This window comes from Nerophis ophidion, linkage group LG02 (assembly GCF_033978795.1).
Source record: "Nerophis ophidion isolate RoL-2023_Sa linkage group LG02, RoL_Noph_v1.0, whole genome shotgun sequence".
NCBI classification, from domain to species: domain Eukaryota; kingdom Metazoa; phylum Chordata; class Actinopteri; order Syngnathiformes; family Syngnathidae; genus Nerophis; species Nerophis ophidion.
The window spans coordinates 33643569-33666618 of NC_084612.1; the positions used below are offsets into that span (position 1 = coordinate 33643569).

At 41.1% G+C, this 23050-nt stretch overlaps 1 protein-coding gene and 1 non-coding gene across 5 annotated transcripts in view; both read left to right on the forward strand.

Annotated features, from left to right (window-relative positions):
• usp10 (ubiquitin specific peptidase 10) overlaps nt 1-23050 on the forward strand; it is a 52414-nt gene that overhangs the window by 13114 nt on the left and 16250 nt on the right. For 2 of the 4 annotated variants that reach the window (XM_061882363.1, XM_061882369.1), the window contains exons 2-6: nt 11459-11527; nt 17257-17302; nt 17613-17672; nt 19581-20780; nt 21912-22003. In XM_061882363.1, coding sequence (XP_061738347.1) covers nt 11459-11527; nt 17257-17302; nt 17613-17672; nt 19581-20780; nt 21912-22003 — 1467 coding nt within the window. The remainder of the gene's footprint in view (nt 1-11458; nt 11528-17256; nt 17303-17612; nt 17673-19580; nt 20781-21911; nt 22004-23050) is intronic. The other 2 variants (XM_061882380.1, XM_061882386.1) reach the window with 1 other exon arrangement.
• Nucleotides 21690-21817, forward strand: LOC133548371 (small nucleolar RNA SNORA24). The gene has a single exon (XR_009805902.1). It is a non-coding gene; the product is annotated as a small nucleolar RNA SNORA24 (small nucleolar RNA).

A 23050-nucleotide genomic window follows, 5' to 3' on the forward strand; every position in this document is an offset into this window, starting at 1 on the left:
AACGTTGTTCTTAAACTGTTTGACTATTTGATCACGCATTTGTGGACAAATCGGTGTACCTCGCCTCATCCTTTCTTGTGAAAGACTGAGCATGTTTTGGGAAGCTGTTTTTATACCCAATCATGGCACCCACTTGTTCCCAATTAGCCTGCACACTTGTGGGATGTTTCAAATAAGTGTTTGATGAGCATTCCTCAACTTTATCAGTATTTATTGCGCATTCCTCAACTTTATCAGTATTTATTGCCACGTTTCCCAACTTCTTTGTCACGTGTTGCTGGCATCAAATTCTAAAGTTATGATTATTTGCAAAACATTTTTTTTATCAGTTTAAACATCAAATATGTTGTCTTTGTAGCATATTCAACTGAATATGGGTTGAAAAGGATTTGCAAATCATTGTATTCAGTTTATGTTTACATCTAACACCATTTCCCAACTATATGGAAACGGGGTTTGTAGCTACATGAGCGACAACTTTTCCACCTTCCATTGCACGTGTTTCCCATAATTGCAAAGTTATTTAACTCCTTTGGCAAAGTCCGCAACCATATGCACCTCTTATTGATAATGATAGCAATTGTGGACTTGTTTTTGCCATAAATGTGAGACAATCTATTTTCGTTAGCGGCATTGGTAGGCTAGTACTCAGAGTAAAACATAAACAAGATGTGACGCGCTTATATTTCTCCTCTTTTGTTAAAAAAAATTGTTGAACATTCTTAGGTAGTAAGTTATAGTTGGCTTTGTAGTAGGGGTGTAACAGTACACAAAAAGTTCGGTTCGGTACATACCTCGGTTTAGAGGTAACGGTTCGGTTCATTTTCGGTAAAGTAAGAAAACAACAAAATACAATTTTTTTGCTTATTTATTTACCAAATTTGTAAACAATATCTTTATCCTATTAACATTGGGAACACTATAATAATCCTGCCCACGTTAATCCACAATAAACTGCCTCAAGTTGTTGCTTTGATTAAATGAAATTAAAAAAAAAATTCTACATATAAAAAGTGCAACATTAAACCGTTTCAAGTCAACTCATCATGCTTAATTTATTACAGCATTTGGGAAACCTGTAGTTGACTTTTATTATGTAAATGTTATATTTTTATCAACATGTGATAGCAGGGACCCTGCCATTCAAAACTAGGCCGCTACATTACTGATTAATGTAACTATTGCTGAAAAAAATAGTACAATAACAATAGGTGAGACTATTCATCCCTGAACACCATGGAGTTCAATGAAATAACAGACAGACAGGGCTTTGCTGCCCCTAACACACACGCACGCGCACACAGACACGCACGCACACACACACACACCCACACACACACGCACAGCAAAATGAGCTAACGTTATGCTAATAGCTAATTAGCCTTCACCTCAAGCCAGAACTGCGAGCGAGCTGAGCTGCAGTTTTAAGTTTCTAGAAGGTCAACGGGCTCATAGTGATGTTTGTAATAGTTGTGACAGGGAGGTTTTTTTTTTATCATTTGGGGAGAGTACGATGTCTGCTGCTACCCTGCTAAACGAATATCTGCTCGACACTGAAGCATTGTCTCCATGCGCTCTGAATACGCACTGCTGATTGGCTTTGTATGTAACCAATCAGACGGTTGTGTGGGTGGTATAATGCTTGCTGCTGAGACAGAGGCAGAAAGCATAGCAGCTTGTGAAGACATTTGCATACAAACTCGTTCGGTACGCCCGCGTGCCGAACCGAAACCCCCCTACCGAAACGGTTTAATACAAATACACGTACCGTTACACCCCTAGTGTTATTAATATATAGTATTAACATATTTTTGTTACATCGTTTTGCTCTATTTTTGTAACTGTTATGGATGGTTTATTGTACAATTTAACACAGGCTGTATACCGCTGGCAGCGTCTGGTTTTTCAAGTTGGGCAAGCTGTTTTTCAGCTTCTCTTTAAACATGAGTACAGTCTCCAATAATTGATAAAAGATAAAAACATGCTCGATTTTAAGAAGAAAACTTCACTTAAAAATTATAAATATCTCCACATCAACAGGAACAAAGGAATGAAAGTAGAAAAATGCTTTGGCAGTGTTTTTTATTTGAAGATTGCTGTTTGCTGTCAATCAAAAAGGGATTCAGCCCAGACAGGTCATCTTAGTCAATTAAATGTAAACACAAAATAAAACATTCAACCACTTTTTTTTATACTTTAGGGCAGGGGTCACCAACCTTTTTGAAACGAAGAGCTACTTCTTGGGTACTGTTTAATGCTTAGGGCTACCAGTTTTATACACAAATAAATTGCTAGAAATAGCCAATTTGCTCAATTTACCTTTAATAAATACATTTATTTACATTAAAAAATGGGTATTTCTGTCTGTCATTCCGGCGTACATTTTTTTTCCTTTTACGGAAGGCTTTTTGTAGAGAATAAATGATGAAAAAAACACTTAATTGAACGGTTTAACAGAGGAGAAAACACAAAATAAATGAAAATAGAATTTTGAAACATAGTTTATCTTCAATTTCGACTCTTTAAAATAAAAAATTCAACCGAAAAAAATTAAGAGAAAAAATAGCTAATTCGAATCTTTTTGAAAAATTTCTAAAAATAATTTATGGAACATCATTTGTAGTTTTTCCTGATTAAGATTCATTTTAGAATTTTGATGACATGTTTTAAATAGTATAAAATCCAGTCTGCACTTTGTTATAATATTTAACAAATTGGACCAAGCTATATTTCTAACAAAGACTAATAATTATTTCTTCTAGATTTTCCAGAACAAAAATTTTAAAAGAAATTCAAAAGACTTTGAAATAAAATTTTAATTTGATTCTTCAGATTTTCTAGATTTGCCAGAATATTTTTTTTGAATTTTAATCATAATAAGTTTGAAGAAATATTTCACAAATATTCTTCGTCGAAAAAATAGAAGCTAAAATGAAGAATTAAATTAAAATGTATTTATTATTCTTTACAATAAAAAAACAAATACTTGAACATTGATTTAAATTGTCAGGAAAGAAAAGGAAGGAATTTAAAAGGTAAAAAGGTGTATGTGTTTAAAAATCCTAAAATAATTTTTAACGCTGTATTTTTTTCTCTAAAATTGTCTTTTCTAAAGTTCTAAGAAGCAAAGTAAAAAAATAAATGAATTTATTTAAACAAGTGAAGACCAAGTCTTTAAAATATTTTCTTGGATTTTAAAATTTTTTTTGAGTTTTGTCTCTCTTGGAATCAAAAATGTCGAGCAAAGCGAGACCAGCTTGTTAGTAAATAAATAAAATTTAAAAAATAGCGGCAGCTCACCGGTAAGTGCTGCTATTTGAGCTATTTTTAGAACAGGCCTGCAGGCTACTCATCTGGTCCTTACGGGCTACCTGGTGCCCGCGGGCACCGTGTTGGTGACCCCTGCTTTAGGGGAAGCTGAACTGCCCTTGCAGTCTTTAGCAAACGCCGGTGCTTTATATCTGAAATCACATGTTAAAACAATGCGATGGGTAAGAGAAGTCAGCAAGTCAGATCCATAACTTCAGGGCAACGATTGGCTTTTAAAGGCTGGGTGGGTCTGGAAAATGTGCAAAGTGAGTTGTGCGCGTGCTGCCTCCCCATCGCCCAAGCCGCATTTGAAAGGATATATTTGCGTTATGTATTAACATTACACCAGCAGTTAATTTGGTCTATTTATCGACAATTTGTAGGTCAATATTTTGTCGAGCAAAATTTGTTATTTGCCCAGGCAGAGGCGGATCAATAAAAAAATTGAAGCTAATGATACCATGTCTCATTTCAGTATATAAGATCAATATTTTTTTGATCATATTATTTTTTTTGTCGTTTTTGTTATTGATTAGAAACTCAAGAAATAAGAGTCAGTAGTACCGGTACGTAATTTCCTGACTGTAGAGCACAATGGATTGACTATAAGCCACAGATATATACGTTGTGAAATTAGTTATTTACAAAGAAAGATTCTGTAAATGTTTTAATCAAAACATAAGTCATCGTTATGGACCCACTAGCTGCGGAAGCTAGCTCTCCAATCAGGTAAACAGACTCAATAACACTACAGTGACGTCTTGGTGAATTAACTGAGGAATTTATGAAACTGAAAGAATACAAAAAGAATGCCATTGTAAGGTAATAATACTAACACAGACACCCGTAAACGTGTTAGCATATTAGCTCAAGTTAACGACACTAGCGTAATTACATTAAGATAGCACGTACAAATATGCATGAAAACACTCCTACGGACATCACACATGGGACAGTTCAGTAAGTATAAACAGTTTTAGTTATACTGTAAAACTTACAAAAATTGCTTGGAGTGATGAATAAAGAATCCACACGAGTTGAACGCTATGCACGGTCGGAAAAACGAAGAAAGCACTACCTGTAAATGGACACCTGCAGTGAGCAAACTCGTGCATAGCACAAACAATATCACTTTCTAGGTGAATTTGCTTGTTTATTTTTTTTTGGGAAAAAACTTTTTATTATGGCTGTTATCTGAGAAAAAGAGGAGGCTTGGCTCTGTTGGTCGAGCAGCCGTCCCAGCAATTCGAGGGTTCCAGGTTCGATCCCCGCTTCCGCCATGTTTGTCACTGCCTATTACCTATTACCAGTGCCAACCACACTGGTTTAAATGTAACTTCGATAATGGGTTTCATTATGTAAAGTGCGTTGAGTCACTAGCCGAATTAAAGGTAACACAATTACAAATTTAACCAATGTGAACATGCTAGATTAAGCATAAAATAAAACAAACAACAAATGTAAAAACACACATTTTTACAATAGAGTTCAGGGTGCCCATTGCGCTGTCAACCAGTTGCGAGCGGTGCACGGAACTACAAAGATGATGGTCATGTTGACTTAACTCTATGTATCTTACCGTTATGTTATTTTATCTTTTGGGTTGATAAATTACAATTAAAGAATTTATTGTGTGCCGCTGCAGCATTAGTCTGCTGCCAGCCACAACAGGAGCAGCTGATTGCTTGCACCTGCGCTGAATGGAGTAGTGGCAGCTAATCCAGAGGGCATTTTAAAATCAGCTGACATCATTTTTAAATAGTGTGATGTGGGTTACAATTGAATTGCGATTACGACATCCGGTGGACACATTTAGAACATCAGTTTCTTTGATTAAGAAATTGCAGCTCATTTTTATACTTAGCAAACTCATCTTGCGGGCCGGATTAGAAATGTTCGGGCCATAGGTTTGACACCCCTGCCTAGATGCAAGAGCCAAAGAGGAGGGTCAAGTAGAAGAGGTGGACGAAGAAATCGAATTAAGCCTTACTCTTTTTGCGTTCTAGGGACGTGCTTAATGTTTCGTCCTTGCTCATAAACAAATTCAAATGGCAGTGTGGATGACAGTTGACACATGTTTTTCTGTTCATGATGTCATGTTGGACACTCCCAGAGATATGTGTGCAGCTCTCGCTAACCTGTGAAAATAATGTAGGTGGCTAATTTGCTGTAACCCTTGGTCGAAAGCAACAGCAAAGAAAAATTAGCAAGATAAGTGTGACACGCCTATTGTACATGGGAAGGAAAAGCAACATTCACTCTGTTGTCATTGTATTAGCCACTCTGAAGCCGTCGGATTATGGCTGTCTGTTTCTCACCCGTAGTGCAATTTCAGCAATGCTTTCCCTCGCGCGGGGCCTCATTTGCAAAGCGTTACATATGCTTGAGTTGCATTTTCTATTTGCTCTGCATCTCCCTGTTCACGTTTTGCTGTTTATTTTACCATGAGGAATTAGCCAGCTGCACAGATCGTGAGTTTGAGTCACCTTTGCACTGTGGCTTTGTATGTGGACACTTTGGTTGCAACTTTCTGTTACAATTATGTGCGCTTTAACAGTTCATTTAAGATAAGAGCACCGGTGGCAATGTATTGAATTGTATGCAATCAATTAGGCCTAGGCGGGTTAAAAAAAAAAATAATAATAATAAATATATATATAAATAAATTGCTGGACGGTATATTGTCCCACAAATTATTGCTGATAAATTACATTATTGTTAGCAATTATAATACAAAGTTGTTGTTTTTTATGTATCAACACTAAGTTTGTACTTACTTACTTACCTACTCGAAGACCTTGTAGTGAGAAGACATATCGAGGACCCAGATTTCCCTCGCCCGGACGCGGGTGACCGGGGCCCCCCTCTAACGCCAGGGCCGGAGTTGGGGCACGATGGCGAGCTCCTGGTGGCCAAGCCCGTTCCCATGGGGCCCAGCCGGGCACAGCCCGAAAAGCCAATGTGGGTCCCCCCTCCAATGGGCTTACCACCCATAGCAGGGGTCCATAGAGGTCTGGTGCGACGTGAGCTGGGCGGGAGCCAAAGGCTGGGCACTTGGCAGTCCGATCCTCGGCTACATAAGCTAGCTCTTGGGACGTGGAACGTCACCTCACTGGGGGGGAAGGAGCCTGAGCTAGTGCGCGAAGTAGAGAAATTCCGGCTGGATGTAGTCGGACTCACTTCGACGCACAGCAAGTGCTCTGGACCCACTTCTCTCGAAAGGGGCCGGACTCTCTTCCACTCTGGCGTTGCTGGCAGTGAGAGACGACGGGCTGGGGTGGAAATTCTCGTTGTCCCCCGGCTCAAAGCCTGCACGTTGGAGTTCAACCCAGTGGACGAAAGGGTAGCCTCCCTCGGCCTTCGGGTGGGAGGGACGGGTACTGACTGTTGTTTGTGCTTACGCACCAAACAACAGTTCAGAGTACCCACCCTTTTTGGGTACACTCAAGGGAGTACTGGAGAGTGCTCCCTCGGGTGATTACCTTGTTCTGCTGGGGGACTTCAACGCTCATTTTGGCAACGACAGTGAAACCTGGAGAGGCGTGATTGGGAAGAATGGCCGCCCGGATCTGAACCTGAGTGGTGTTTTGTTATTGGACTTTTGTGCTTGTCACAGTTTGTCCATAACAAACACCATGTTCAAACATAAGGGGTGTATATTAGTGCACTTTGTACCAGGACACCTAGGCTACTGTTCCATGATCGACTTTGTAGTTGTGTCACCAGATTTGCGGCCTTATGTTTTGGACACTCGGGTGAAGAGAGGCGCCGAACTTTCTACCGATCACCACCTGGTGGTGAGTTGGCTGCGATGGTGGGGGAGGATGCCGGACAGAACTGGCAGGCCCAAACGCATTGAGAGGGTTTGCTGGGAACGTCTGGCAGAGTCTCCTGTCAGAGAAAGTTTCAATTCCCACCTCCGGAAGAACTTTGAACATGTGACGTGGGAGGTGTTGGACATTGAGTCTGAGTGGACCATGTTCCGCGCCTCTATTGTCGAGGTGGCTGATTGGAGCTGTGGCCGCAAGGTAGTTGGTGCCTGTCGGGGTGGTAATCCTAGAACCCGTTGGTGGACACCAGCGGTGAGGGATGCCGTCAACTGAAGGAGTCCTATCGGGTTCTTTTGGCTCATAGGACTCCGGAGGCAGTGGACAGGTACCAACAGGCCAAGCGGTGTGCAGCTTCAGCAGTCGCTGGTGGAAAAACTCGGACATGGGAGGAGTTCGGGGAAGCCATGGAAAACAACTTCCGGACGGCTTCTAAGCGATCCTGGACCACCATCCGCCGCCTCAGGAAGTGGAAGCAGTACACTGTCAACACCGTGTATGGTGCAGATAGTGTTCTGCTGACCTCAACTGCGGATGTTGTGGATAGGTGGAAGGAATACTTCGAAGACCTCCTCAATCCCACCAACCCTTCTTCCTATGAGGAAGCAGTGCCTGGGGAATCTGTGGGGGGCTCTCTTATTTCTTGGGCTGAGGTAGTTAAAAAGCTCCTCTGTGGCAAGGCCCCAGGTTTGGATGAGATCCGCCCAGAGTTCCTTAAGGCTGTGGATGCTGTGGTGCTGTCTTGGTTAACAAGACTCTGCAGCATCGCGTGGACATTGGGGGGGTACCTCTGGATTGGCAAACCGGGGTGGTGTGTTCCAACTATCGTAGGATCACACTCCTCAGCCTTCCCGGTAAGGTCTATTCAGGTGTACTGGAGAGGAGGTTACGCCGGATAGTCAGGAGGAACAGCGTGGTTTTCGTCCTGGTCGTGGAACTGTGGACCAGCTGTATACTCTCGGCAGGGTTCTTGAGGGTGCATGGGAGTTTGACCAACCAGTCTACATGTGCTTTGTGGACTTGGAGAAGGCATTCGACCGTGTCCCTCAGGAAGTCCTGTGGGGAGTGCTCAGAGAGTATGGGGTATCGGACTGTCTTATTTTGGCGGTCCCCTCCCTGTATGATCAGTGTCAGAGCTTGGTCCGCATTGCCGGCAGTAAGTCAGACACGTTTCCAGAGAGGGTTGGACTACGCCAATGCTGCCCTTTGTCACAGATTCTGTTCATAACTTTTATGGACAGAATTTTTAGGCGCAGTCAAGGCGTTGAGGGGTTCTGGTTTGGTGGCCGATAGATTAGGTCTCTGCTTTTTGCAGATGATGTGGTCCTGATGGCTTCATCTGGCCTCGATCTTCAGCTCTCACTGTATCGGTTCGCAGCCGAGTGTGAAGCGAATGAGAATCAGCACCTCCAAGTCCGAATCAATGGTTCTCTCCCGGAAAAGGGTGGAGTGCCATCTCCGGGTTGGGCAGGAGACCCTGCCCCAAGGGGAGGAGTTCAATTACCTAGGAGTCTTGTTCACGTTGGGGGAAGAGTGGATCGTGATATCGACAGGCGGATCGGTGCGGAGTCTTTAGTAATGCGGACGTTGTACAAATCCATTGTGGTGAAGAAGGAGCTGAGCAGGAAGGCAAAGCTCTCGGCGTGGCGCAGTGGAAGAGTGGCCGTGCGCAACCCGAGGGTCCCTGGTTCAAATCCCACCTGGTACCAACCTCGTCACGTCTGTTGTGTCCTGAGCAAGACACTTCAGCCTTTCTCCTGATGGGTGCTGGTTGGCGCCTTGCATGGCAGCTCCCTCCATCAGTGTGTGAATGTGTGTGTGAATGGGTAAATGTGGAAGTAGTGTCAAAGCGCTTTGAGTACCTTGAAGGTAGAAAAGCGCTATACAAGTACAACCCATTTATCATTTATAATTTACCGGTCGATTTGCGTTCCCATCCTCACCTATGGTCTCGAGCTTTGGGTCATGACCGAAAGGATAAGATCACGGGTACAAGCGGCCGAAATGAGTTTACTCCGCCGTGTGGCGGGGCTCTCTCCCTTAGAGATAGGGTGAGAAGCTCTGTCATCCGGGAGGAACTCAAAAGTAAAGCCGCTGCTCCTCCACATCGAGAGGAGCCAGATGAGGTGGCTCGGTCATATGGTCAGGATGCCACCCGAACGCCTCCCTAGGGAGGTGTTTAGGGCACGTCCAACCGGTAGGAGGCCACGGGGAAGACCCAGGACAGGTTGGGAAGACTATGTCTCCCGGCTGGCCTGGTAACGCCTCTGGTTCCCCCTGGAAGAGCTAGACGAAGTGGGTGGGGGGAGGGAAGTCTGGGCTTCCCTGCTTAGGCTGCTGCCCCCGCGGCCCGACCTCGGATAAGCGGAAGAAGATGGATGGATGGATGGAACACTAAGTTTTTAAGGTGTTAAAGGACCGGAATTGATGTGTACTCTGTGGCGCAGTTGCATACATTGCGCAAGTTGTTCACATAAGACAGTTTAAAAATAAAGCTAAGTAGATCCACGCTAATGTTTGTGTCACCTGTACCTAACACCAATAAAAATCCCCCAGACATAATACACTATACTCTCCGCTGTGAACGGGACTCTCGCAGCTGTGTTGGATCCGCTTTGGACTGGACTCTTGCGACTGTGTTGGATCCATTATGGATTGAACTTTCACAGTATCATGTTAGACCCGCTCGACATCCATTGCTTTCCTCTTCTCCAAGGTTCTCATAGTCATCATTGTCACCGACGTCCCACTGGTTGTGAATTTTTCCTTGCCCTTATGTGGGCCTACCGAGGATGTCGTAGTGGTTTGTGCAGCCCTTTGAGACACTAGTGATTTAGGGCTATATAAGTAAACATTGATTGATTGATTGATATATATATCCAATTCATACATTGCTTTAAAAAATCACATAAAACCCCACATTTTTAAGATGTGGCATCTTTTATTTTTCGGTGACGGGCTTTCACGAACATTTGCATTAAGCGGAAACCCTGCATTGCTGTAGAATTGTTAACCATTGTACTGTAATTAGAAGGTAAATCACCTTTAGTTATCCTAAATAAATACATTTAAAAAATAAAATGGACTCATCTCTGTAAGCCACAATTTATCTTAAATGAATATTGCCACTAAATTGGCCCTAGTGGGTAAGTGTGAGTGTTGTCTGGCGACTTCTCCGGGGTTTACCCCACCTACCGCCCGAATGCAGCTGAGACAGGCTCCAGCGACCCGGCCCCTACTCGTGTGTTTTACGGACAGAAAAGCTTTGAATGGCATGGTCCCTGCTATCACATGTTGATAAAAATATAACATTTACATAATAAAAATCAACTACAGGCTTCCCAAATGCTGTGATAAATTAAGCTTGATGAGTTGACTTGAAACTGTTTAATGTTGCACTTTTTATATGTAGAAGAAAAGTTTTGTAATTTTATTTAATCTGAGCAACAATTTGAGGCAGTTTAATGTTGATTAACGTGGGCAGAATTATGACGTTCCCAATGTTAAAAGGATAAAGCCATTGTTTACAAATTTGGTAAATAAATAACCAAAAATTAATATTTTGCTGTTTTCTTACTGTACCAAAATTTAACCGAACCGTGACCTCTAAACCGAGGTATGTACCGAACCGAAATTTTTGGGTACCGTTACCCCCCTAGGAGTACGTACATCAAACTTGCACAAACACCAGAAGAGTATGAAAGTTCCTCGCTAGGCAATGGCCGGTTACACAATAATATCTAAAAGTAAGCAGTAAACTTACTATCCGTGCGTCTCTGGGACACACCTTATTTTTACCATGAAAAACGATACATCGTGAACAACTCATGTTTTAAAATCGTAACTAACTAAAGAAACCTTTTTAGCAGACAAGACGAGCGCTGTTTCAACTTTCTGCATCAGCTCAGTACTGACATGATCACCTGTACACAGTCTTGTCACATGCCATTTTGGCCACTACCAAACAACTAGCCAGTCACCTTGGATTTCATTTCAACAATTAAAGATAATTATCATTATGGTTAATTTGTACAGTGCTTTTGTAGACATTCAAAGTACAGTGAGAACTGAGAAGCCATCATTCATTCATTTAACAGTCACACCTTAGTGGTGGTAAGCTGCAAGATAATATTGCTAATATTTTTAAATGAAAATCATTACCCATTTCTTGCTGGCCTTTGGACTTTTTATTCCTGATGTTTTAAATAATCAATTGTATGAAAACACCAAAGCTATCAGCATGCACATGCAAACACATTAAAAAAATGTATGCTAAACGGTGACTCCATCAAATTAATGTTTTTACTCATTTGTCTCCACAGTATATCTTTGGCGAATTCAGCCCCGAAGAGATAGATCGGTTCTTTGTGACTCCACGATGTTATGTCGAGGTAAGGAGGTCAATATTGTCTTTTGTATTGTTGGGATGAAATGGCTCCATCACTTTGTTCTAGGGTTGTTCTGATATAAATAATTTGGTACTGGTACCAAAATGTATTTTGATACTTTTCTAAATAAAGGAGACCACAAAAAATGGCTTGATTGGCTTTATTTTAACAAAAAATCCTACGGTACATTAAACAAATGTAATAATAATAATAATAGATTGTATTTGTAAAAAGCACTTTACATTGAGCAAACAACCTCAAAGTGCCACAGTGTAAAAAATAGTAATAATAAAAATAAATAAAATATAAAACTAGAAACAGCCCAAAGGCTACAACCAGCATGCATGTCTATAGAAAGGCTTTTTTAAAAAGATGGGTTTTTAAGCCTTTTTTAAAAGCATCCACAGTCTGAGAGGTGCCCTCAGGTGGTCAGGGAGAGCGTTCCACAGACTGGGAGCAGCGGAGCAGAAAGCCCGGTCTCCCATTGTTCGAAGCTTTGTCCGTGGAGGTTGGAGGAGGTTAGCCTGTATGGAGCGGAGGTGTCGTGTGGAGGATTTTGGGGTGAGCAGTTCCTTGAGGTAGAGGGGGGGCATTTCCATGGAGGCACTGGTGAGTTAGTAGGGAGATTTTGAATTAAATCCTGAATGGAACAGGAAGCCAGTGAAGGGATTTGAGAGTTGGTGTGATGTGGTCATGTTTCCGCACTCTCATCAGGATCCTCGCAGCACTATTTTGTATGTACTGCAGCTTCTGGATGTTCTTGCTGGGGATCCTGACAAGAAGTGCGTTGCAGTAGTCGAGCCTGGACGACACAAAAGCGTGGACGAGCCTCTCGGCATCAGAGAGAGTGAGTGAGGGGCGGAGTTTTGCAATGTTCCTGAGGTGGTAGAAGCAGGTCTTGCACAGTTGTTTGATTTGATCTTCAAAGGTCAGGTGAGGGTCCGTTTTAACACCCAGATTAGTGACTGAGGGTGAGAGGTGAATGTCGTGGCCGGAGAAGGTGATGCTGGTGATGGTGTACGACTGAGTCTGATGTGGGGTGCCGACCAGAATGGCTTCAGTTTTGGAGCTGTTCAGTTGAAGAAAATTGTGTTTCATCCACACCTTTATCTCCTCCAGGCAATTGGTAAGTGTGGAAGATGGCAGGGCTGCAGAGGGGTTTGGGTTTGTTTTCAAGTAGAGTTGAGTGTCATCGGCATAGCAGTGGAATGATATTCCGTGCTGGCTGATGACATGGCCAAGAGGGAGCATGTACAGTGTGAAAAGGGTGGGGCCGAGGACTGATCCTTGTGGGACACCACAGGTGACAGAGAGTGTGTCCGACTTTGCCTCTCCTAGAGAGACAAACTCTGTTCTATCGGTGAGGTAGGATGTGAACCAGTATAGGGCAGTGTCAGAGAGTTCGGTGGTGGAGTGTAGGCGGTGTAGGAGGATGCGGTGATCAACAGTGTCGAATGCTGCAGTGAGGTCAAGGAAGATGAGAAGAGGTGGTGAGCCAGCATCAGCAATCATCTGCAGGTCATTGGTGACCCTGACCAGAGCTGTCTCCGTGCTGTGGCCAATAGGGAAACCAGACTGGAATTTTTCTGGAATGTCTCTTATTGCAATCAAAGAACACTTTTGGCCTTAAATAAAATACTGAACATACTAGACACCTTGTCTTAGGCAAAACAAACTTGTTTGCTTACTTGAAAGTAAGCAAACAAAGGCTCCTAATTTGGCTGCTCTCATATTCAGTAACATATTGTCATTTCCTATTATATTATTTTGTTAAATTTATAAAGGATAAACTGTAAAAAAAATATTATTAATCTACTTGTTAATTTACTGTTAATATCTGGTTTTCTGTTTAAACATGTTCTGTTAAAATGTAATTAACACTCATACTTCTGTTGGTTGGATACTTCACATTAGTTTAGGATGATACCACAAATTTAGGTATCGATCTAATACTAAGTACTTACAGGATTATACCTTGGTCATATTCAAAGTCCTCATGTGTCCAAGGACATATTTCCTGAGTTTATAAACATAATATACATTTAAAAAAAGTTGGTTGTCACGTAGCGTAATCATTGTAGAATTGACTAGATATGCTCTTGTACTTGTACTTTGTATCATTAAAGTGGATGTCAGGTGTCGATCGACCCATTGCATTTGTTTACATTGAGGAGCGCTAGCTTTTGTTAGCGGTGACGCTGGTGAGCTATTGTATCCTCCTACGGTGTGTACTGAAGCATGTTTAGCTATTCCTCGTCCTGCGGGTATGATATTTGTAAGAAACATAATTTGTTTGTTGCCATGGAAGCGAGAATTTGTGATTTAGAAGTAGCTAAAACACTGCTGACTGTGGATGGACGTTATCAGCTAGCTAGCTAGCCATGTTTCATTGTTATAGTTTCACCATTAAAATGCGTCCATTCTCCATTGTCTGTCGTCTTACCTTGTCTGCTTGTAAGTACTCCGTGATTGTGCGTTGTTCAACATGCTCCTCTGCTCGTAAAACCAGCAATGTCATGACGTGACAACAGAGCGCCGTCATGCCCGTTATTTAAAAAAAATGTAACAAAGGGAACCGGTATTTTCAAAGATACTATTGTACAGTTTGTGATTAATTAGTACTGCAGTACTTTATTGGTACTGGTATAACTTGCATCCCTACTTTGTTCTATGCTATCAGCTGCTGTACCAGTTGCACAACACTGGGTTTTCAATAGAATTGCTTGGATGGCTACAACTAACAATTATCTTAATAGTTGACTTGTCAGCATTTTTTTTTTTCATGATTAGTCGACGAGTCAAACAGTTATTGTGTTGATCTCCTGTACACACTTGGGTTTGATGTTGAGTCCACAACATAGTAAATTTAGTTAAATTGTTGGGGTTATTTACAAAGCCCGTTTCCATATGAGTTGGAAAATTGTGTTAGATGTAAATATAAACGTAATTCAATGATTTGCAAATAATTTTCAACCCATATTCAGTTGAATATGCTACAAAAACAACATATTTGATGTTCAAACTGATAAACATTTTTTTTTTTTTTTGCAAATAATTCTTAACTTTAGAATTTGATGCCAGCAACACGTGACAAAGAAGTTGGGAAAGGTGGCAATAAATACTGATAATTGAAGAATGCTCATCAAACACTTATTTGGAACATCCGACAGGTGTGCAGGCAAATCGGGAACAGGTGGGTGCCAAGATTGTGTATAAAAACAGCTTCCCAAAATATGCTCAGTCTTTCACAAAGGATGGGGCGAGGTACACCTCTTTGTCCACAACTGTGTGAGCAAATAGTTTAACAGTTTAAGAACAAAATTTGTTAAAGTGCAATTGCAAGAAATTTAGGGATTTCAACATCTATGGTCCATAATATCATCAAAAGGTTCAGAAAATCTGGAGAAATCACTCCACGTAAGCGGCATGGCCGGAAACCAACATTGTATGACCGTGACCTTCGATCCCTCAAACGACAATGTATCAAAAACCAACATCAATCTCTAAAGAATATCACCACATGGGCTCAGGAACACTATAGAAAACCACTGTCACTAAATACTGTCACTGAATGCATTTACAGTAAATCTGTAAGTGCAAGTTAAAGCTCAACTACGCAACATCCAGAAACGCCGCCGGCTTCTCTGGGCCCGAGATCATCTAAGATGGACTGATGCAAAGATGAAAAGTGTTCTGTGGTCTGACGAGTCCACGTTTCAAATTGTTTATGGACATATTCGACATTGTGTCATCCGGACCAAAGGGGAAGCAAACCATCCAGACTGTTATCGACGCGAAGTTCAAAAGCCAGCATATGTGATGGTATGGGGGTGCATTAGTGCCCAAGGCATGAGTAACTTACAATGAAGGCACCATTAATGCTGAAAGGTACATACAGGTTTTGGAACAACATAAGCTGCCATCGAAGTGCCGTCTTTTTCATGGACGCCTCTGCTTATTTCAGCAAGACAATGCCAAGCCACATTCAGTAAGTGTTACAACAGCGTGGCTTCGTAAAAAAAGAGTGCGGGTACTTTCCTGGCCCGCCTGCAGTCTAGACCTGTCTCCCATCGAAAATGTGTGGCGCATTATGAAGCATATAATACGACAGCGGAGACCCCGGACTGTTGAACGACTGAAGCTGTACATAAAACAAGAATGGGAAAGAATTCCACTTTCAAAGCTTCAACAATTAGTTTCCTCAGTTCCCAAACGTTTATTGAGTGTTGTTAAAAGAAAAGGTGATGTAACACAGTGGTGAACATGCCCTTTCCCAACTACTTTGGCATGTGTTGTAGCCATTTCATGTTAAGTTAATTATTATTTGCAAAAAAAAAAAAGTGTATAAGTTTAAACATCAAATAGCTTGTCTTTGTAGTGCATTCAATTGAAAATGTATACTGCTCCTGGCAGTATATATTGTTTGCAACTCAAACTGCTGCAGAAATGTGCAAAACACTAGTTATGGTATTTTATAACTACTTGAGATTGTGTTCCTGGTTTCGTCGGGCCAGGATCTTTAGCTCTCACTAGATCGATTCTCAGCCGAGTGTAGAGCAACTGGGATGAGAATCATTACGTCCAAGTCTCAGTCCTTGGTTCTCGCCCGGAAAAGGGTGGAGTGCCAGCTTCGGTTTGGGGCAAGATCTTGTCCCTAGTAGAGGAGATCAAGTATTTCGTTGTATTGTTCACGAGTGAGGGAAGAGTGGATTGTGAGATCGATAGGCATATCGGTGCGGCATCGGCAGTGATGTGGACCCTGTATCGATCCGTCTTGGTGAAGAAAAAGCTAAACCAGAAGGCAAAGCTCTCAATTTACCGGTCGATATACGTTCCTGTTCTTTACTTTTGTCATGAGCTATGGCTTGTGGCCTAAAGGATAAGATTAAGGTTAAAAATGGCAGAAGTTTCCTCTGTCGGGTGACGGGGCTCTTCCTTATATATAGGGTGAAAAACTCTGTAATTTGGGAGGAGCTTAGAGTATAGCCACTGCTCCTCCACATTGACAGGAGCCAGATGAGGTGGTATGGGCATCTGGTCAGGATGCCTCCTGGACGCCTCCCTGGGGAAGACTGTTAAGGGCACGGTAGGAGGCCAAGGGTAAGACCCAGGACACGTTGGGGAGACTATGTATCCCAGCTGGCCTGGAAACGCCACGGGATCCCCTGGGAGGAGCTGGAGAAAGTGGTTGGGGAGAGGGAAGTGTGAGCTTCTCTCCTTAGGCTCGCGACACAACCTTGGTTGGATAAGCTGAAGTAGATGGATGGATGGATAGATACTTGAAATGTCAACATAAGACTAAACTGTTAATGCAGCTGTCTTGATTTTGAAAAAGTCCTGATTTTTATTTTTTGTCCAAAAAAAAAGGTTAATTATCATTTTTATCACCTTTGTTTCCTTTTTGTGATGTTGCCCCTGTTTTAAATTGAATTGTTGTGCAATCTACCTATGTTTTGTTGAGCGCTTTGTGATTTTATCTGTGAAAAGCGCCTTATAAATAAAATGTACTTAACTTACTTGCCTTTTTATTTACTTAATTAAACTAATTCTACCCACTAGCTAGAAAAAACACAATTTTATTATGCCTCAGTCTCCTTGTGTATTGAAATGCATGAGAAAATCCACAAGTTGTCCAGTGGGGATGCATGTGATTGTTTATAACAAAGTCTTCTGGTTTAAAGAATGTTTTTCACCATTTGCATAAATCTGATTTGGGTTGTGTCTCTTTACAGCTTCCTCCGTTCAACGACAAAGTGCCGTGCCTCAGTCAGTCTTCTGGTATGCACACTTTAAACACTTTGTTACCCTTTAAGACTTGTGTAGCCATTTATTGTTTCAAAGGCTTCAACTTGAAAACTTTTAATACTATTTAATTTGTAGGCGGGGCTGGTGTCCCCTGCCAGGGAAGTGGAATTTAACATTTTTTTATTAATGTATTCGTACACACCTTTATTCACAATGAAAGATACCAGTACACCTATATCTTTGCAAACTTTTTTGGACGATAATAGAATAAATTGAAGCCACCAACTACCAGCCACGTTTGCATATGACATTTGCTATAACTTGATTTGTATTGACTATTTAGGAGGTTACTGCACTCCTGCTGTACCATATATTATGGAGTCAATGGGACTGCAGGGTTGCGGTGAGTTGAGCAGCCCGACATGTTGTGGCTTGACTAGCTCTTGTGCATTTGCTGTAAAACTTAAAATCCAGCCTTCATAACTGGTGGCTTCCTAAACCTTTACACTTGTATTCTTTCTCCTGTGTGTTGGTAAAATCTATAGAGCTTTGCATGCTCAAATTTATCTTATCTTCTCTTGCATAATGCATTTCACCTCTGTAAAGCCTATGATGACGCCAATTTTGTTAAAAACATCTGGGTTAACATGACATGATTTAACAGGGCATATGAATGGTTTTGTGTTCCTAACACCTGTGTTCCCAATCTGCCAGTTGTGAACTTTTGTTCTACTACTGATTGCATTTTACACATAAGGTGTGTAATTTCAGTCCTACTAACAGAGAGGGCTTTTCCCTAATCTGATCAGAGCAGGTATACTGCAGTCTTTATGCCCAGTTGACCATTGAAGGACACTGCTTTGTGTACTCTGCCTTGCCTTTTTGCTTAGTCATTATGACCGAACGCCCCTAATTTGCACGCACTCTTTCTGTTTTTTCATTGTTTTATTTTGGATGTCACACCACACAATAGCTAGGCAGTACATTATAACTGTAGAAGGAACTAAACTGTTTACTATTGATGACATTTGTATGTATACATTGTTACCAGTTTATTTATTTCCAATGTTTGAACACCCACTTGAAGTGCTGTCAATTTTTAAAGGGGACCTATGAAGATTTTCATCTTTTACGACTTATAGATTTTATACACTGTTGGATACTCATGTTAAACAACCCTTGAGGGTCAAATCATAAGGTTCATTCATTTGGCCGTGAGCTTTCACATAGTTTTGGAGTGGGCTATTTGTGAAGTCACAGATTGACACATCTATTAATGTGGGCATTTTTGTATGCAGCCCACAAAGCTCCCCCACTTCTTCTCCAAGTCTCTTGGCTGTTTACATTAAGTGCTAGCTTAATGTAAACTAAGCCACCAATGGACTGCCATTGTAGTTTTTCCACTTGTTGTATCAAATTCTGAGAATTTTTTTAATCCTTGAATGCACAACCAACAAATACCTACATTCTTCCACAAATGGGGTCAAAATGCATTTTTCCAATAAACTGGGTTGTTATTCTTCAAAATCCTAAATGAAGGGTTGTAGTAAATACATTACAATATAAATTGTCATATCCCAGGTATTCTTAAAAAAAACATGATTTACATGAGGCCATTTGCATTTGTATTATTTTTTTAATTAAGATGTGTAAAAATTACCTCCTGGGTGGTGAGACTGCTGACATCAGATGTGTAAGTTGGACAGAATTGACAGCCAAAGTTACATCAGGTATGTAAGTAGTACATAGTTTGAGTAACTTTGAATTAAAGGTTCATAGAAGATTTCATTGGAAATGGTTGGGGTCATCTTTGACCCCGCTTGTGGAAAAGTGATGCAAAAATTTATGAAAAAAATGCAAATGGCATTATGTCACAAACATGTTTTATGAGAAATACCTGGAAGATAAATAACATTTAATTTTAAAGGTTTTGAAAAACAACCACCTCTGGGGTAATTTTTGACCCCAATGAAACTAAGTTTGACACCCCTGATCTAAGGGAACACCCAAAACGAAGAAACGTTTCATGTGACTGGAACAAGATGTACACCAAAGTATGTCTAAAACATAGCTAGACCACGAATACGTTTGTTAAATGTAGATTAGAATCTTAATAGGTCCCCAATAAACACTAAGACATTTGGCTCATTAAAGTGTAATATAGTAGTAGGTATTTGTAATGTTTTGTTAGAAGACTATGATCAGAAATGTTGTGATATGCTATTATATTTCAATGAATCTGTCGTATTTGAAGAGACAGCTTTGTTATCCATGCTATTTTATTGATTTGTATGTATGCTGTTCTTTGCAGGAGAAGACTATCAGCGCATTAAGTTTGGTGTTGACGAGGTGATTGATTCCAAGCCTACTGGTGTGAACGACTCTTTATACAAGGTGTCGAGCACCCTTAACCCCCAGGCTCCAGAGTTCATCCTGGGCTGTCAGTCAGTCCAGAAGGCCCAAAAGATGACGACTCAAGCGGGGGACACTCCTGATGGAACCCACTTTAACACTGTGGACGGGCCTGAATCTGAGGCTTCGGCTCTGGACAATCATCAGGCTTGTCAGGACTTGGACGGGCTTCCTGGCAGTTTGGGACAACGTGAGAGGAAGAAAAAGAAAAAACGGCCGCCGGGGTACTACAACTACCTCGAGCCATCAGCTGGCAACGACGACGGTGCTGCAGATGAGACGCCTGTGACCCCACTTGTGAATGGACATGCACTCGGTGTGACACAACACAATGCTGAGGATGTTGACTGTAAAACATCAGGGACTGGCCTTTCCTCACCTGGTATTGTCTCCACAGCAACTGCTGCCGTGACATCAGCTACTTTTGCCAGCACATCCACTACCAATCAGAGGACTTTTGATACCACTGTCTCCTCCTCTTTGGACTTAACAAGCGGGGTTCCCTCATTATCAGACAGCAACAATGCAACATGCTCCTCTTCATCCTCATCTCAATGCAGAGGGATGAAAGAGGGGCCACGGACTGTAGACCAGCAGCCAGATTGTTTGGCTTCACAGACCCCTGAACTTACAGAGAGCCCTCGTTCAAAATCACCTCTTCCTGCCTCAGCTGCTATGGCCATCCCTGTTATTACTACTGAACTGGAGGAAAGAGAGGTAGCAGACAGCAGGGTGGTCAATGGGCTAGCAGTGTCTGATACTCATGTCAGTGCAGATGGACACAAAGAACACTGTGAGAGTGGAGAGTTGACCCACCAGGGTTCTCCAGACTCTACTGCACAAACAGTTGTTACAGAGTCTGCCCATACACCTGCAGTTCCGACTGCACCTGCCGCCAACCCGCCCAAATCTTGGGCTAGTCTCTTCCACAACTCCAAGCCTCTTCCTGGCAGCCCACAGGCTTTTGTAGAGGTTAAGAATGTTGTGGAGGTTGTTGCACCACCCCTTCTCACGTTAGAGACACCCGAGGAGAAACCGGTTGAGGTCAGAGAAGGTCCTGTCCATGTGTCAGAGGATCCAATGGCTCCCAAACTTGCAGGTATTCAATTATGGGAAAAATGTTCACTTTTTGACCACTGGATGGCAGTCTTTAGCCATATATTATATATTTCTTGTGACTGCTCACCATAGGTATGTATAAAGACATATATATTGTTTGTAACGTGTCCAAACGTTAAAAAAGTATAACCTTTAAAGGCAATATTTGCATTACAGAAAGCGCTTTGCTTAACTCTAATTTTGAAGACACTTCTATTTATGTTGTGTTTTCAGTTTTCCTGAAGAGTAATAATTAACAATTTATGCTATTTTTTTGTAGTCTCATTGCAATTATTGGTAAACTGTCAGCAAGCACAGTTTTTGAGACATGATTACAACTCTTCTTAAATGTATAAATGTTGGTAAAGAAAAATAGAAGCAGTTTGCTTTGAACTACATTGCCTTGCACTGCAGGTCATATCTATCCATTGACTATCTTAAAGGACACATTCTGCTGCAGAGTTAAGATTGTACAATTGCACAAAAACGTGTCTGACAAACAAGGAAATGTGTCCCTACTGTATGAATTAGTGTGCCTGGAAGATGTTTTTGATTGTAGGTTCCTTCTCTAGCCAATGGGACAATTTTTAAGTTCTCACAGACGTAGAACATATTTGTACTATTTTCTTTAAAACATTAGGCTGTTTGTGCTTTCAATTTAACAGAAGAACACAGACTGTGTGTAAGAAGGTTTTCATGAGTTTTGTTGGGCAGTCCCATAATGACAGACTTGATTTATAAGTGGTGGGTGGGCAGTTTGAGTTAATGGCTTATGGATTAGTTTGTTTTCATAACAAAAATACACATTTAGGTTGTTGTGGTTGAGACCTGTTTTGATCAAAATGATCTTTAGCTACATCACTAAAGTCTTTATTTTGCCTTCCTTCATCAGTGTTAAGTTAGCTAACATATCCACGTTACCATGGGAGCTGTGTTTTCATGGCAGTCTCCCTTCCTAGGCGTGGTACAGCATTTCCTTGTTCTTGTTCACTGTTTCTTGTGTTGTCATAAGACGCATGGCTGGAAGAAGGAACATGTGTTACTATACAAGAATACCTAATATATTGACATTTCACTGATAAGTGTGAAACAAGGCTACTTTTCAAAGACTGCTGTTTTTTTAAATCCCCAGAGCTTATTGAGAATGTGAAGTTGATTCACAAACCAGTGTCTTTGCAGCCGAGAGGACTTGTCAACAAAGGCAACTGGTGCTACATCAACGCTGTATCCTTTCACTGCCTGTCTTCACAAATGTCTGATAGTACAATTAAATAGTATTCTTTTGTCTTGTTGCCACTATGTAACTAATGCATGAAGTTTAGTTTAGCAACACATAGTAACCGCTTGAAAGATGTATTTTCTTTGCATGTCTGGAAATGATCAGTTTTCTCCTGGGCTCGTGTTTTAAGTAGTGTTGTCAAATGATACTGTTTTATAATCATGATTAATTACTCGCTCGCATAATTTTAATTAACTTAGAATACAATATTTAGACACAATCTAACTAAATTGCGTGATTAACATGTAACTATACATGATTAATGCAGATTTATTTGTGATTAACCACATGAAATAATGAATTATCTTTGACAGTCCCCAATCTGCATGAAAAGAAAAATGCTGCTTAATGGCACGAAATGGTAATAGAGTACATACCTTTTAATTTATTTATTTATAATGGAGCAATACAAATACCAATAGCACTATTAGTAACGAATAATAACAATAATTACCTCTTATCAGCCATACATATATGTAATGAGAACTTAAAATACAAAATGATGCAGATAAATGGAAGGGAAAAAATAGAAGCGAACTGTATTAACCTTGTGGATTGTTATAGTAACAATAGATTAAGCTTTTTCAGTATGCCGCGTGTTACCCGGTTTCCCCCTAGGGGAACAACATTGATATATGTTTAATGAAACGTGATTATATCGCTGACTGTATATGTGAATATGTGCTTGTATATGTACACTATATGTATGTTTCTACAGGGAATGTCCGTGTGTATGTATGAATTTTGAGTGTGTATGTATGTACTGCATTTGTGTATGTATGTGTGCGCCCATGTATGTATTAGGGTTGTACGGTATACCAGTACTAATAAAGTACCGCGATACTAATTCTTTGAAAAGTACCGTTACCGTTCTTTCATCTGTGGCGGTGACTTCAGAGCAGAAAGTGCAAACAAACAATAACATCTTGGAGAGGAAAATTATACTGGTTGATAAAGAAGGGGTGTGAAGCGCAATATATAGGTATTGGTGC